The 16,858-nt window shown below is 49.3% G+C and overlaps 1 protein-coding gene across 1 annotated transcript in view; it reads left to right on the forward strand.

Moving 5' to 3' along the window:
• The window catches only part of SEMA5B (sema domain, seven thrombospondin repeats (type 1 and type 1-like), transmembrane domain (TM) and short cytoplasmic domain, (semaphorin) 5B), a 105,283-nt gene extending 94,144 nt beyond the window's left edge, over positions 1-11,139 (forward strand). Inside the window, exons 11-22 of the mRNA XM_012730461.1 lie at positions 4,223-4,310; positions 5,222-5,339; positions 5,486-5,667; positions 6,786-6,929; positions 7,134-7,281; positions 7,417-7,642; positions 7,797-8,015; positions 8,517-8,687; positions 8,788-8,937; positions 9,210-9,254; positions 9,691-9,896; positions 10,088-11,139. Of these exons, the coding sequence (XP_012585915.1) occupies positions 4,223-4,310; positions 5,222-5,339; positions 5,486-5,667; positions 6,786-6,929; positions 7,134-7,281; positions 7,417-7,642; positions 7,797-8,015; positions 8,517-8,687; positions 8,788-8,937; positions 9,210-9,254; positions 9,691-9,896; positions 10,088-10,246 (1,856 nt within the window). The 3' untranslated portion in view covers positions 10,247-11,139. The remainder of the gene's footprint in view (positions 1-4,222; positions 4,311-5,221; positions 5,340-5,485; positions 5,668-6,785; positions 6,930-7,133; positions 7,282-7,416; positions 7,643-7,796; positions 8,016-8,516; positions 8,688-8,787; positions 8,938-9,209; positions 9,255-9,690; positions 9,897-10,087) is intronic.
• Positions 11,140-16,858: the final 5,719 nt, after the last annotated feature.

Raw genomic sequence — 16,858 nt, forward strand, 5'->3', positions numbered from 1 at the left:
GGGCAGGCAGGCAAGCGGCTGGCTGGCCGGCTGGCCAACTGGCCGGCCTGCCTCCGGGCGTTGCCAATCGCACTTGGGAGGTGGTGCTTGAGAGGCGGAGCTGCGGAGTCTGGAGAATGGAGGGTCCATCCTGGCACTGTCATCGTCGCCTTTGGACAGACACTCAACCTTGGAGGAGCCTTGGCTTCCTCCTCAAAACCTCTGCAGGATTTTTGTGAAGGTTAATTGGGATAATCTGCATAAACCACTCATCTCTGTCTGGGGGAAGTAATGTGCTAAGCAAATGATGTCTCTTGTTACCCTGTTCTCAGCCCCCTAGTTAGGGCCTGTCAGCCATCTCCAGCCCACTTGATTTATTCTCAGTCCCTTCAGTTCAGAGAGAAGCCGTTATCTTAGAAACAGCGTTTTTTACCCAGATATGGGGGCAGGTGGGAGACCATGCTTTAAGCCAAACCCCAGTTTTTGCTTCCCTTCCTTCCCTCCTTCCTTAGAAGAGACAGAGAGGCAGAGGTGTGGAACCATGGGGAGAAATGCACTTGCTTCCCAACTGCTTCTGAGTTCAGTTCTCCGTACCTTAGTTTTGAGTGTCTTTGCAAAGTTGGCAACAGTGACATTGGCATTTAAGGGGAAAACAAAACCTATTCCAAAGTCAAATGGAAATGGAGCTTGGACTCCCACCACTTGAGATAACTCCAAGCTACACCCCCTCGTTTTCAAGATCATTGGAATCTGCCTTTTGGCGACATAGCCACAGCCACGAGGACTCCTATGACCTTGAATATGTCCTGAATATTTGGGAGACACAGGGTAGCTCTCTTGCCAAGGTGTGTTCTCCACCCCAGTGGGTGTGCTGGAGCTGGGTGAAGGCCTGGAGAGCCGGGGAGGAAGTGTTGACCATGTATGGCAGTCATGGAGGGGAAGAGTTGAGCAATGGGCAGACACTCACCCCCCCCCCAGCCCTGTACATATGTCTTCATCAGCAAAATACCAGACATCCACTACGCACTCCCATGCTCTAAGCACTTTGCAGCGTGGTTGATGTGAGAGGTGGAAGACAAGATGAAAAAGGCCTCGAATACTCTTATTTCCTACAGAGCACTAGACGTTTGGGTAGGAAGAGAAACCTATTCTTTTTTCCAATAGGTTGAAAATCCTTGAAAGGCAAAGTAGGTATCAAAGATTTTTCATACCCCACCAGGGGGCCACCCCCAGCCCAAGGCACAAAGTGGCCTTTCACACATGACCCATCCTTCAGTTGAATGACTATTTGGCCTGAGAGGAGGCTGGTAGAGGAGAGGAGTGAGAGACGAGACTAGAACTTGGATCGAGGCCAGCTGAGAATGACTTGAGGGAGTTTGACTTGAATCTTGTGTCTGTGGACATGAAGTGGTCCTTGAGCAGGGGAGGGGAGGGATGAGCAGTGTGAATAGGTGTTTTACAAGGATAATCACATAGTGGCAAGCAGCACTGTCATGGGCAAATGGCAGGCTAGCATGAACTAGCGTGGCTGCAAGCCAGGTGTGAAGTAATGGGATCTGCAGTGGGATGAGAGGAAGGGAAGTGCTGGGACATTTCCCAGGGCTTAGGCACTTATCTCCAGTCCACTTCTTTCTTTCTAACAAATGTAAACCATGGCCCTCCCTGGTGGCGCAGTGGGTTAAAGCACAGCACTAAGAAATTTAAGTCACTTCCACGTGAGTTCGATCCCCGCCTGCTCAGGAGGTGACCACATGGCGTGGCAGACCTCTCCTGACTCGCCCGCTGCTCCCCTCAGCAGTGTACTTTGTCGATCTGCCTGTTCTGTTCCCCACTCTGTCTCTGGTAAATCCTTTCACCCTTCACATCTCTGGCTGGTACCCCAGTTCTGTATGAATAAATAAATAACTCTTAAAACAAAAACCAAATGTAAACCCCACAGGCACAACCAGGACCCTGGCCTGGCCAGAGTAAGACCAGGCCGCTACAGAGCAGGTGTTTATATCTGTGTGTGTGTGCATGCACACACACACACACACCCTTCTAGTTTGGCTTTTGTGTTGTCCTCGAGCAGGGGCACACTCCACTCCAGCTCACTCAGGAAGATGGTCAGAGTAAGTACCTCCCAGGCCTCCCTTCCTGGCGCAAGGCCTGGCCCCACCTCCACTGCCATTTTAAGTAATAGCCACTTGCTCCCTACTGCTACCCTGGACAGCTCCCATTGTGCAGCGACTGCTCTGTGGCGCTGGAATCCGCCTGCTTGCACTTCCACCATCCATCTCTGTCTTGCCTCTAAGCCCAAGGAATGAACCTGTTCCCTTTGTAATGGCTGCTTCAGACATTGCAGGAAAAAAAGATATGGTGATATATTACTGGGCTGATGACTTCTTTTATGAAAGGAATTCTAAACTGTCATCCATTCTCAAAGTGAAAGATAGAAGGTGACTCCTCTGCTTGCAGCTTTAATTTTCTTAAGAATGTGCCCTTCCCTGTAAGCTTCAGAGAGGTCTTTGACCCAAAGTAGCAAATGTGCATGTGCCCAAAGGAAGTTCAGGTACTGGCCCCCCAGGGGAAGGGTTGTGTCTGGCATGGCCCTGCAGGTGGCCAGGGTCACTGGAGGAACAGGGGGAGGCATGTCCATGGTGAATCTGGTCTCCTCTTTCTTCTTCAGCTGAATTGAGATCAGGAGAGCATGAGTGAGGCAGATGGAGGAGGACTTGGGTCAGCTTCTATGCTGAGTTTTTCTTCCCTCCTTACTTATTATCTCTTGGATTAGAAAGGCAAGACACATTATCATCTCTTGTCCTGGGCACCCTGACAAAGTGGCTCGGGAACATTCGTTCTCAGCCATGCTCTTCATGAGTGTCACCCAGGAGTGTTTAAAATTCCCAAACCTGGGCCAGATATGGGGAGAAGGGGGAAAGGCCTTGTGTGGTTGTTTAAGCTTTTTAACAAATCCCCAAAAGATTCTAATTTGCAGTCAAGACTGGGATGATTGTTTTAGATATAGTTAGATCCTAGATGAAAGAAGTAGCTCTTACCTTGTGTTGACCCATTCAAAAGCCATGTAATGTACTGGAAGACAGTTGTTTTTGATGGAGAGAATCTTATTTATTATCATTATTTATCACTTGTTTGGTTGCTTTTTTGGTTTTCTTTCTGGTTATTTAATTTGTGTTGCTTTTATAGTGCCATACGTAAGCTGCTTCTAGAGCTTGGCACCCCTTTCAGAGAGCTGAGGGGAATATACCCAGGAATGGTCTTTACTGGATTCTGAGCAGTTTAGCTTGCAAGCAGCCAATTGGGTCAAAATGTCAGCCAGTGAGCAGTCTCAAAACCACAAGTCGCTGGAATTATAGTTGTACATTTATTTAGTTCCATAATTTCTAGTTTGATGAATTCTGCTGGTGAAACACCCTTCAATTCAACTATTGATTTCAGATGAAAATATGAACACACTTATGGTAGACAATTTCTCAAATTGTCCATGATTGAATAAAGTAGAAACTGATTCCTGGGCAACAGATGATTGTTCTGGATTTCTGGGTGGGTCAGAATGTCTTTCCTGGGATCCAGCAGATCAGAAGTTGGGAAAATAGGCATAAGGGATCCAGCACCCCCCTATTTAGCACTGTGTTCTGGGTATTGGGGAGACCTTCCTTCAGGCCTAGAATCTAACAGGCTATTCACTTAGCAAAGAGAGCCAGTCCTGATTCCATATATCACACAGACTCCAGAAGTCTTTTTTTTTTAAAATATTTATTTATTTATGCACACAAAACTGGGGGATAGGCCAAAGGTGCATGGGGCAGTGAGAGAATTCACCAGAAACAGCAGGAAGCAAAACAGGCAGACTGATAAAGTACACTGAGGGGAGCAGCAGGCACGACAGGAGAGGTCTGCTGTGCCAGTGGGTCACCTCCCTTGCTGGGGATCCATCAAACTTCTACTGAAGTGGCTGAGGCTAACTTTGTAGTGCTGCACTTTAACCTGTTGTGCCACCAGGGAGGGCCCCATAAAGTCTTAATAGTAGAGATTTAGTTTGTTGTTAAAAACTCTAAAAGATACAATGAATGTATCAGGAAGAGAGGAGCCCCCAGAATGTCGGAAGTAGAGGGATTTGGGGCATGCATTGGTGTCTAGCCTTTCCTTTTTCTGGGTCACTGCTGATAGGCCAGTTTGGCTCCCTGAGCTGGTTATCATGATGCTAACACATGCCACTCTGATTCCTGTCACTGAGCAACAGGACATGTGGATGCTGCAGGTGATCCTGGAGTGTTCCTGGATGTTCCTGTCCCTGTGCTTGTGTTTGAAGGCCGGGCCCACGTGCACCAGTGTGTGAAGTCAGACATGGCTCCAGCTAGGAGGCAGGGCATGAAGGGGCATGTGTGTAGGGAGGTACAATTGTGTGATCTTGGGGAAAGTGCCTCTTCCCTGAGAGTGTTTCTTCCTTTATATTAGTGAAAGGCTGCATTATAGATCCCAGTGATGCCTAAGTTGGCTCCTATTAGGAGCTTTTAACACCCCTTCCCCCAAGATTCTTGCCTGGGGTCAGCCCAGGTACCAATATATTTTTTAATAATATAATAGTTTATTTTTACATCATTTTGTGCATTTTTCCATCTCAGTTGTAATCCCCATGGTCTTCCCATCACCACATCATCCGTGTGCCATCACCATAGTCCAGTGTATTTCCTTCCTCCCACTGTTTTTGATCCCATTCCCCAGTATCAGTATGTTTTAAAAGCTTCTTCAGTGGTTCTACCATGCAGGGTTGAAAACTTCTGTTCCAGGTCATCTTTTTGATCCTTTCCATTACTGGTGTGTTAGCAGCACCTATGATCATAGCTTCTGACAGCAAGGCACTACCTCTTTGGACTTCTGTTCTCTGGATCTTCTCAGTGGCCCTAGATGAGGAGGGAGAGTTGCCTGACCTAAGGAAGGAAATTTAGTGTCTTGGTTAATTGTGTGGGTCTGGAGGGCAGGGAGGTGAGTGCTGGATCTGCCCTCGGGTGCCCCTGTGTGACATGGATATGAAGTCAGTAGCTTCCTCATTCGGGGGCTTATATTAATGTGTACTTGTAAACGCTGAAATGATGACACAGTAAGTGGTCAGTGAGGTTGTTATTGTGGAGAGCAACTGAATGGATAGGGTGTCTAGACAGAAGAGTGCAGGTGTGTTCTTGGGGTGCAGATGAGGCTGGGGGAGCCAGTGAGCTTGTGTCTCAGGACTTCTGTCTGGCAGGGCATGTCTGGGAGCACGGGACCCGTACTGCGGCTGGGACGGGAAGCAGCAGCGTTGCAGCACGCTTGAGGAGAGCTCCAACATGAGCCTCTGGACTCAGAACATCACAGCATGCCCTGTGAGAACCCCTTCACGCCCCCACCCTGGATCTCTTCCCAATTCCAGCTGGTGCCTCCCCATCGGTATCCCCAAGTCCTCTGGCACCTCATGCTTTCCCTACCCTGCTTTGTGCGATGGCACCCTACCCCCAGTGTGTGTCTACAGGTGCGGAATGTGACTCGGGATGGGGGCTTTGGTCCATGGTCACCATGGCAGCCATGTGAGCACTTAGATGGGGACAACTCAGGTTCTTGCCTATGTCGGGCCCGAGCCTGTGACTCCCCCCAACCCCGTTGTGGGGGCCAAGACTGTCTGGGACCAGCCATCCACATCGCCAACTGTTCCAGGTATGTGAGGATATAGGGCTGTGTGATGGCTGCCCTGGACCACCAGAGTTGTGGGGGGGGGAGGGGAAGGAGGGGAAACGAGGTACCCCAACCAGGTGTTTCACTAGGGATGGAAGCCACTTCAGGGCTAGGGAGGACTGGACAAGTGGCTAATGCCTGAGGCAGGAAACATGAGTCTTGAGAGAGTTCCACGGCCGTGGAGAGAAGTCTCTGCTTGTAGTGAGACATCTTGAGACAAAGATGGCTGGACAGTCACCCCTAGACAGATCTTAGTCTCAGTAAGCCTTGCTGTCCCGAGCATCAAGGACAGGCAGGCACAGCGGTGCCAGTCCTGGATAAGCCACTGGCTGGAGATGTGATCTTGGCTGAAATACTGACCCACTCTGAGCTTCTCTAAGTGAAGTTCATGGTAGAGCCCTGTACTGTGATCTGGATGGTTGTTAGGAGGATTAAATGCCTAGTACCTGGGGACCCCATAAATTGGCTATAACAACCATACTTTTGGATAATCTTAAAATAACTTGATTCTATATACACCTATTCATTAACCCATCACAACCTTCTCATGGGCTAAGAATAGTCATTGTTACTTTCAAAACAGGAGTATTATGAGGCATAGAAGGTCTTAGTGACCTGCCCAGGCTTATATAGCAGAAGTGGCAGAGCCAAAATTTGAAAGTTGGAGTTCACAGAGACATAAGTGAGTGAGTGATGTCTGAAATTGGTCAAAGTGCATGCAGTGGTCAAATAGGGGAGAGAGCAGAGATTTGCCTGCAAAGACTGGCCAGCCCAGAAGGTGGGGAAAAAGGCTGCAAAACAGAAAGGTGACTGGGCCTTCCCACAGTACGTGTCCTTTTGCCCCTGAAGCATAGGCCATGTTCTACCACTATGCCGTTAATCCTGGGTCCAGCCTGGTGCATGGAAGAGGCTCTCAATGGGTGTTTGAGGAATGAAGAAAGGAATAAATGGCATCTGAGGTGGCCTGGCTAGCAGTTGATATTTTCTGGCTCACTGTCCTGCATTTCTTGACAATACAAAGTCTTACTCCCAGCTATAGACCAGATCTAAGAAGTTAGGGTTCAGGAGGGCACTAACTCTGTCTGCCCCGACCCCACCAGGAACGGCGCGTGGACTCCGTGGTCACCGTGGGCCCTGTGCAGCACTTCCTGTGGGATCGGGTTCCAAGTCCGCCAGCGAAGCTGCAGCAACCCGGCCCCCCGCCATGGAGGCCGCATCTGCGTGGGCAAGAGCCGCGAGGAGCGGTGAGCTAGGGTGTGCCTAGCGGGTTCCCGAGACAGGCCAACCCTGACAACTCGGTCCCCAGCCCCCGAGAGTGGCCTGGATTCTCCGTATAATCCCATGGATCCGTGCAGTCCTTGTGAGCTCTTGTTGGGATGCGGTTGACAGTCCGCTGGTGACGACCCCTCTCTATCCCCCACCCCACCCCCAACCCCCACCCCCGGCAGGTTCTGTAATGAAAATACGCCTTGCCCGGTGCCCATCTTCTGGGCCTCTTGGGGTTCGTGGAGCAAGTGCAGCAGCAACTGTGGGGGCGGTGTGCAGTCGCGGCGTCGGACCTGCGAGAACGGCAACTCCTGCCCAGGCTGCGGTGTGGTGAGGGCTGGAAGAGGGGGCCGGAGGGCAAGGGCAGAGGCCCAGGTGGGAGGTGCGGGAGGCGGGAGACACACTGGAGAGCAGGCCCGGCCCGAGGCTTGTGGGCAATGCCACAGCGCCCGCTCCTTCCCGAAGGAGTTCAAGACCTGCAATCCCGACGGCTGCCCAGAAGTGCGGCGCAACACGCCCTGGACACCGTGGCTGCCAGTCAACGTGACTCGGGGCGGGGCGCGCCAGGAGCAGCGCTTCCGCTTCACGTGCCGCGCGCCCCTGTCGGATCCCCACGGCCTACAGTTTGGCAAGAGGAGGACTGAGACCAGAACCTGTCCAGCAGATGGCTCCGGGGACTGCGACACCGACGGTACAGCCCTCCACCCTCCCTGACCCAGAGCATAGGGTGTGGGAGCATTTGGGATGGCGAGAACACGTGGTTTGGAAGAAGTGGAGAGGCCGGGGTGTCAGGCAGGGTGTCCCTGGGCGACCCTCAACTCTGAGGCCAGCCCTCCTCCCCCCAGCCCTAGTGGAGGATCTTCTGCGCAGCGGGAGCAACTCCCCACACACCCTGAGCGGGGGCTGGGCCACGTGGAGCCCGTGGTCGTCCTGCTCCCGGGACTGCGAGCTGGGCTTCCGCATCCGCAAGAGAACGTGCACGAGCCCAGAGCCCCGCAATGGGGGCCTGCCCTGCGTGGGCGATGCCACCGAGTACCAGGACTGCAATCCCCAGGCTTGTCCAGGTAACTGCTGAAGAAAACTCGGCTCAGAGACGCCCCCTTCCTTCACCCCCACCCCTCACACAACCCTGGGAGTCTTGATCTGCAGGCCCCCAGGCCTGCTGGAGCCACTGCCCCAGCTGGAGATGTCATGCCTAGGGGACTTCACTCTACCAACTCCATACAAGGGGCCACAGGGCGATTCTTTGCCTTGAGCGCGGGCACAGCAACAACTCCGGGAAGCAGGGCCTTTCTACACCCTCCTGTCTGTTTGCTTTCCTCTAACTGGTTAGCCAGAGAAGGACCTTGAGTGGAGTTGGAGTTGGTGTTTGATGTCTTCTCTGTAGTCTGCATTTCCCTCTGCCACTCCAACCCTTGAAGGGGGCTGTGTGGGATGGCACAGGTGTTGAGGTCAGTGTGGCCCAGTGCAGTGAGGACCCTAGTCTGGCATGGGCTGGGCTGCCCCAAATGGCCTTGGACACTCCCTGCACCCGCCAAGCCCTCACACATGTCTCCCCGTCACAGTGCGGGGCGCCTGGTCCTGCTGGACCCCATGGTCCCCTTGCTCAGCCTCTTGCGGTGGCGGCCACTATCAACGCACACGTTCCTGCACCAACCCAGTGCCCTCCCCAGGCGAGGACATCTGTCTTGGGTTGCACACGGAAGAGGCTCTGTGTGCCACGGAGGCCTGCCCAGGTAGGAGTGCATCAGACCCGGGCTGGGGGCCGCCATAGCGCCCCTTGTCCTCACCAAGGAGTCCTGGACATTTTACTTTGTCCCACCCCACAACCTCCAGAAGGCTGGTCACCGTGGTCTGAGTGGAGTTCATGCACCGAGGACGGAGCCCAGAGCCGCAGCCGGCACTGTGAGGAGCTGGTCCCGGGCCCCAGCGCCTGCGCTGGAAACAGCAGCCAAAGTCGGCCCTGTCTCTACAGCGAGATTCCCGGTAGGGCATTGAGCCAGCACCTTTAAACCAGCCCTCAGGGCGCTGAGCTCCGACCACCCTCCCCCTGAAGCATGCTCTGGGGGTGGGGAGGGCACACACTTTGGGTTTTTGCCACCTGTAGCTAGTCCGTAAGTCTGCCCTTCTTAGAGGTGGGGTCTGGGTCCAGAAGAGGGGAATGAAGGCCCCCCAGCCCTCGTCCAGCTGTCAGTACTGACGCAGGAATCTAACTCTCCTCCCTGCCCCTAACATCCACTGCACTTGTGTTCCCTCAGTGATCCTGTCAGCGTCCAGTGTGGAGGAAGCCACTGGCTGTGGAGGTAAAAGGAGCTCGCCTCACCCCGTGACCCCATGCTGCTACCCCTCCACCTCGAAGAGGCAACCCACTCCACGCTGAAATCTGGAGTCTCCCCACTTTCTCTCCAGACCGACACGCCCTGTTGAGGTCCTCCCCTGCTTTAGGCTGTTTGTAGGGGTTCTCGGCAGTTCATCTAGGAACTTCCCCAACTAGGAAGTGGTCATTAAGACAGTATTCGAGAAGACTCACCCAACTCTGTCCCGTCAGTTTGCCTCTTCTGAGCCAAACCGCAGTGGAGCCCTGAGAGAGGCCTCTGGTGACAGTCTGGCCCTCTTTCCGTTTCTGTGTGTTCTGGCCTTCACACCCCATTCTTTATGCCCGAGAGCCTCCTGCTGGAAGGCATGGGAGTCTCTCCGCTTCCCAGGCTCTTTCCTTAAACTTGCCTCTTCCTTTCTCAGGGTTCAGTCTCTTCCACCTGGTGGCCACAGGCGTCTCTTGCTTCCTGGGCTCTGGGCTCCTGACCTTGGCCGTGTACCTGTCCTGCCAACACTGCCAGCGCCAGTCCCAAGAGTCCACACTTGTCCATCCTGCCACGCCCAACCACCTGCACTACAAGGGTGGGGGCACCCCCAAGAATGAAAAGTACACGCCCATGGAGTTCAAGGTAGGAAGAAGCAGTGGTCAGGGAGAAGGGGCAGCGGCTCTGAGCTGGGCTGGCTGCTGCTAGTACGTGGGGACTAGAAGCCCTTGTCAGCCGTCAGAATGTTCTTCCATGGACTGGCTCCTGAGCGTGCTCTGGCTTGTCTCCTTCCCCACCTATTACCTCTTCCTCTCTGTTCATTCTTTCTCCTACAGACCCTGAACAAGAATAACCTGATTCCCGATGACAGAGCCAACTTCTACCCACTGCAGCAGACCAACGTCTACACGACCACCTACTACCCCAGCCCACTGAATAAACACAGCTTCCGGCCCGAGGCCTCACCTGGACAACGGTGCTTCCCCAACAGCTGATACCACTGTTCTGGGGACTTGGGTGCCTTGCCTTCCTAAGGCACAAAGCAGGTGGAGATGGGACAGTGGACTCAGTTGGGTTTTCTCCTCTGCACTAGGCCAAGAATTTGCTGCCTTGCCTTGTGGGGGTCCCATTCGGCTTTAAAGAGCTCTGGCTGGCGGTGACCATGAGGGAGAGGGCTGGCTTCAGGCTGGCATTTGGCTGCCCATTCCAGCTCAGCCCAGGTCTCTCATGGCCTCCTCAACCCACCATCATGCTGACCTCCCCTGCCATGTCTGGGCTGCGGACCTGCTGGGCCTGTGAGGAAGTGGACGGTGGAGATGGCAGAGGGCAGGTTCTTAGATTTGGGTTGGAAACAACAGCTCACGTGGCCCTCATGAACCAAGTCTACCCCGCTCTGGCTGACCCAGGAAATGTCTGAGCTCTAGTCTGATGATCTCCAAAAGGAACTAATCCAGTGGTCCCAGTAGTTCGGGATTCTCTGCCCAGGCCTGGACCATGGTGCTGCCCTGGTGGAACATGGGGACCGAGGCTGGTCTGGGCTGTCCACCTCTGCCTGTCTGTCTGTACTTTGCCTAGAGACATCCTTCTGCCCAGAGGCAGTGTGGCCTGAGGGCTGGACACTGATGTTTGCTAAGAAGCCCTTTCATCTGGGCTCGCGCAGGCCGCAGCCTTGCCTCGGAGTGCACGGAAGGTGGTCCAGGAGAAAGGGTGGCGGGACGCTCGCCTCTGTGCCATCATGGAGACTGTCTGCCGGTTGCTGCTCGGCAGAGCCGCTGGCAGAGCCTGCTTGGCCCCTCATCTGTTCAGGAATACACACGCACACACACAATCACAGTCTGCTACAGCAACAAAAGGTTGTTAGGCTGTGGCATTATTAATTAAAGATGATATTCAGTCTCCAAATGTAGCTTTGTGTTTGTGCATATGCGTGTGGGCTCTTCTTGGCACAGTCTAGTCAATCAGAGCTATGTGCTGGGGGACAGATGGGCTTCTCAGGGGGGGGGGAATAATTCAAGAGGAGTGTGACTTTAATAGAGGATACCTTTCCATTTATGAGTATATGTGCACACACACACACAATACCCTAAACACTTTAAGGGAAAAGATGAGGGGAGTAAGTGAATTCACCAGTAGGGACGCAAGGGTACCGAACAGGAGGGATTTCTGCCTTTTCCCTACAGATCTTGCAGGCAACAGCTCCAGCATGGATATGTGTGAGCCCGCCAAGGGAGTATTGCTGAGAGCTATTTTATGAAGGCATTTACAACGTGGAGTCTAATAAAAGCAACATTGGCCAAGAAATGAGTAAACCTGTGAGGAAGGGGAAGCCCACTGTTTTTTACTGGATTAAATAAAAATAACCTTAGAGTCTCAACACGCCAAATCTATGCTACCATTTTGGATGAGACCGATGAACATGTTCAATGTAGAGAACAGTTTCCTACTTAATTGGCTGGGTCAGTTCTCATAGGATTCTCAGCAAAACCTACTTGTTGGTCAGGCTTAGAGCCTGAGAACCTAGTGGTGGAGGAGGTAAAGGACCTTGCAGGATGGGGGAGGAGGAAAAGAGCATCCCTAGGTCTTGAGTCTTGGACCCCTTTGGGCTACTGGGAAAACGAAATAGCCAGAGTGAAGTTTAGTCAGAGACTGCAGTTTTGGGGTTCCTCACTAAGCTCATGGTAGCCCCATAAATCCAGAGTTTGTGGGGGCTATGTTAGGTCTTTGGGCCTTGAATTCCCTTACAATTCCCTTAGCCTAGGTGCCTCTTCACAGAGGCCACTATTTTTGTCTAACGAGTGCTAGACAGTATGTAAGAAGCAGTCATGAGAATTCTTGGCAATGCCCACTCTGTATTGATTGAAATGACACCGATGGGAGAGGAAATCCATGGACAAAACACACTGCAACAACGAACACACTGAATCATCTTCTCATAGGAACTGTTCTGGGTCTGGAGTCATCGCCATTCAGAAGGCATGAAGGGGTCCATATTGCGTGCAGATTAGCTTGGCGCTTGGCAAAGGCTGTTCCATAAATGGCCCTGGCCCAGAGATGAGGAAACCAGGACTGTGCTCCCAGAGACAGACGGTGCAGTGTTCTCTGCGAGGAGCTTGAGGCAGCACGGGTAGCTGTGTGGTGTCAGGAAGCTCAGGTGGGAAAGGCCCAGGAGCTTCCTGGGCCAGCCAGCCCATAGGGAGAGTAAGGAAGATGCGGACTTGGGTGGCCAGGCCTTCTTAGACATGCTTGCATTTGCTTTTAAGCCTCTCTCTCTGCACGTGTGTGCATTTTTTCATTTTCTTATTAAAGTAATACATGTCCATTGAAGAAAATTTAGCGGATACAGGAAATGAAAAATATAATCACAGTTATATTAAAAATCAAGTTGGAGACTTAGGAATTTTAAGTGGTGTGTGAAGACGTTTCTTTTACCTTCTCTCAACATCACTCCAAAAGCCAAGAGAACAAAAAACAAAAGCTTCATCTTCAGCAAGCATCTATTTTCAATAAAACTAGGATGTATCAGTAATCTCACATCATCATCCCTGAGGACAGGAAGCAGATGGGAGAATAGCAATCACTGCAGCATGGATGTGGGTCAAACCTACGCACCCAGGCAATTTCAGAAAGAGTCAGACAGTGGAGGAACCAGGTAGCAAGGAAGAGAGTTAAACTGGGGGCTTGAAAGAGAGAGGGTGGGTGAAAAATCTGCATGTACATTTTAGCTAGACCTTCAAGTCACCTTCATTCTCAACTCTTACAAATCTTAATACCCTTCTTCTGTCTGCAAAGGGGCACAGAGTATGCCCCTGCAGTCACTGAATCAGCGAGGCCCTGGACATGGGGGCGCAGAGGTGTGTGTGTGTGAGGGACTTTTTGGACAACTGTGGACTTAGTGGTTTTCTGTGGAACAGTAGGACTCGGCAGAGAGCTTTTCTAGCTAATTCCAAGAATGTGGCAACCAGGTTTCCCTCTCCTCTTCCTCCTTTCCCTGCTTTTTTCCCTCCCCTCCCCCCCTCCACCTCCTCCTTCAGGCAAGAGACTGGAAGATATTTCTTTGGAGAAACAAGCCAGATTCTGAAAGAACAAACCTGTGGGTCACCTGTGCAACTGTCCTCCAGTCAAGCACACTGATTGGTACACAGTGCTCAAGTGCACAGAGCTTGCAGTCAGTTTTCAGCATCTCACTTTTAAATATGAACAAGCACAAAGAACCAATATGAAAGACCAAAACAAGCAAGAGAAAGATGACCTCAATGAAACACAGGATACACACACAGAGTATCAATTCAGAATATGTAAAGATACTGCATTCATGAAGTAAGAACAGGATGGATGCAGTTAAAAAAAAAAAAGCTCAGAATTAAAAAAAAAATAGTGAAAAGGCAAGAAAATTAGAGGATCCATCCAGGAAGTCTACCTGTCCATTTAAAAACTCAAGAGAAGGAAATTATCAAGGAGAATATGGGAAAAGTTGTCAGAGCCAAAGGAAGAGAGGTTTGCAGTTCAAAGGGCTCACCCAGAAGCTAGCACCAGGATGAAAAAAAAAATCTACCCTGAGGCACAAAAACTCACTTTCAGAAGCACACAGAACTTGAGTCTGGATTCTTTCCCTGAGAGGAAGAGCCCAACAACAGACCAAAAATTAGGGATATGAATGTTGCAAAACCTCTTCTGACAAAGATTTAACTTTAGAGTACTGTAGAAAGTGTCAAAATTCTGAAATAAAAGTATTTGGCTGTGAATTTTATATTTTGCCCAAAAACAAGTCATACGAGAGTAAATCAGAGGCATTTTCAGACATTCACTGTCTCAAAAAGTATCCACATGCCCTGTTTCATTAAAACGAATCACCAGGAAAGAAAATAGGGACCCAAGAAAAAAGGGCTCTAACACAGGAAGAGGGTGAGGGGAGAAGAGGGTCAACAGTCATCAAAGAGCTTGGAGAGTTGTGGTCCCAGCAGCACCCAGAAGGACCCAGGGAGGAACAGTTAGGTCACCCGCAGATTTGTATGGGGAACTTTATGAAGATTTGTTTTATAAAAGTAGGGCATGTGGAGGAAAGATTTATATTTGGATTCTAAGCAAAAAAAAAAAAAAGACTTTGGCGGGGTTCTTGCTGCATGATTTATTTAACTCTTCAAAATAAAAAACAAAAAGAAAACCTCACAAAACAAAGTGTAGCTTAGCAAATATAGGACAAATGCCTTGGTAAGGATCATCCCAGTCAAAAAGCAGAACTACCAAAAGCCAAGCGTCACTTTTCTGTCCCATCACTGCCACGGCCCTCTTCCTCCACACATGATAGTTATTAACTCCAAGGAAAGGAAAAGAGCACGCAGGGAAGGAAATTACTATTGTTTACCACTTGGTGTAACCATGGAATTTGTATAATCACCATTAAGCAACTGAATGTGGATTTAAGCATAATTTGTTATGCAGCTATATTTTATCTTTTTTTTTTTCCCGTAGGGAGACATCACTGGAGGGACAAACCTTTGAATATTTGCAGCCCATTGACTGTGGGGGTGAATTTTGGGAAAAGAAAGGAATAAAACCCTTTTAAGTGTTTTTTTTCCTGATTACAATTATGATACACATTGATTGAACAAATTTTAGAAAATAAAACAAGCAAAAAAATTAAAACAAAATACAAATGACCTAAAATCCAGCCCAGAGATCAATATCATTTTACTATGCTCTCTTTCGGGGTCTTTTCTGTGTCTGTGTGTGGGTTTTACTGGTCTTACAAATTTAAACATACTATGTATTTGGTTTTTATTCTGATTTTAATATATAACATTGTATCAATATTTTACCACATGGTTAAAAATTCTGTGAACCCCTTTTAGCAGGTACCCTAGGAGTGAGTCAGAAGGGTCTCATTGGTAGAGACCCCCAAGCCCCTACCTCCACCTCATCAATAAAACTTCAATTGCTATTTATTTCATTTATTCACAGCATCAAGGAAGATTTATTTTGAAAAAGTTTGCATAATGATTGTAAAATCGTGACCTAAAAACATTTCATTATATGAATTCTACTTCTATTAAACAGATATGTCTGTGGTGTTACATAAATTTATTCTCCTCTATTACATAAATGTGTCTTTCTATTATATAAAGTTATCATTTATTCAAACCCTCCTTCATTTAAAAAATTTCTTTGCCAGAGAATACTATTATGGACCTTCTTTTCCATATCCTCAGAAGTGAAGTCCCTTAATTCTATGACCAGTTTTCTTACTGATGGAAATACAGTTCTCCAGAAGTGCATTCTCATTTTATTCTGACTAACCCTGAGCACTAACTAGATAAATACCTTCACCTGTAAGCACTGAGCCGAGAGCCATATGTTGATATCTTATTTGGCCCTCCCAACAGCACTGCAAGGAATTTAGTATTATCACACCCAACTTACAGGCAAGGAAACTGAGGGTTAATGAATTTGAATAATTTGCCCAAAGTTACACAGCTGGTGGTTAAGGGGCCAGAATTTCAATGCAGTAGTCATGTGCTTGTTACCAACACCACAAGGTTTTTTTCTTTCTTCTTCTTCTTCTTTTTTTTTTTTTAAATAGGTCTTTATTCTACATAAATATCATTTTTAAAGTTTACATCTTCCTATAGGTTTTTTCCTAAGTAGAATTAAGTTTTCTTTTTCATGTATTCAGTGAGTAGCTATTCTCCCCCATATACATCCTAGGAGTATGCACTTCATCCTTGTAAGAGGGCTGGTCTGTACCTGTTCTATTAGGTGCTCATCTCACCCCTAATACTTCCCAGGAGCCCTTGTGTATAACAGATATTAATCTTTGGTCAAAAAGATTCAAATATTGTCTAATTGATCGTATGCCTGGGATATTCCTAAGCCTCTCTACCTGTCATTGAGCATTCTCAAACATAAAGGCTCTGCTTTCCTCACCCCAGTGAGTCCCCCTTAAGGAGATTTCCAGGGGTACAGCCCCAGGTTGCGCAGGAGGCCAGCGCTCCCAGCGAAACTAGGGCTTTTTGGGCCATCTGCAGTCTGGAGCAACAGCATTTTTTCCCTTGAATGAAAGCTCATGACTATCCTTCAATATGTAGTTTTTACTAGTTTCTTTAATGAGAATAGTGGGCATTTAAAAGGTATCTGTGCATGAAGTTTGTTTTGTTTTGTTTTGTTTTTTAAACCAAAGAGTACAAAAAGAGACTCAGTGAAGGGGGGAGTCTCTCATTCTTGATTTCTGGGTCCCCAGTTCTACTTCCCTGAGCCTGTGGCTAGAGGCAATTAGAGGACACATAGGAATATGTGTTTATGTGTGTGTACATAAAATGCACCAAACATCTACTTTGACCTTGATATTCAGCTCAAAATCTGTGAATTAGCCTTTAATTCAGCTTTTAGAACTCCAAATCACTGCGTGTGTACTTCGTCATCATATATAGCAGCCAAGAACTGCATCCCCTGATGCCTGTTTCTACAAGGTAACTTCTATCAAATCAGCACATCAACCCTTGTGTTACTGGTAGGGGGAAAAGATGTCCTGAAGGAACTCTGCGAGAGTTTTGTAGACTCCACCCCTACTCCAGGTATTGAAACTACAGTTCCCAGAAACACCACGGGAAGAA

The sequence above is a fragment of the Condylura cristata genome, unplaced genomic scaffold, assembly GCF_000260355.1.
Source record: "Condylura cristata isolate star-nosed mole 26May11 unplaced genomic scaffold, ConCri1.0 scaffold00003, whole genome shotgun sequence".
NCBI classification, from domain to species: domain Eukaryota; kingdom Metazoa; phylum Chordata; class Mammalia; order Eulipotyphla; family Talpidae; genus Condylura; species Condylura cristata.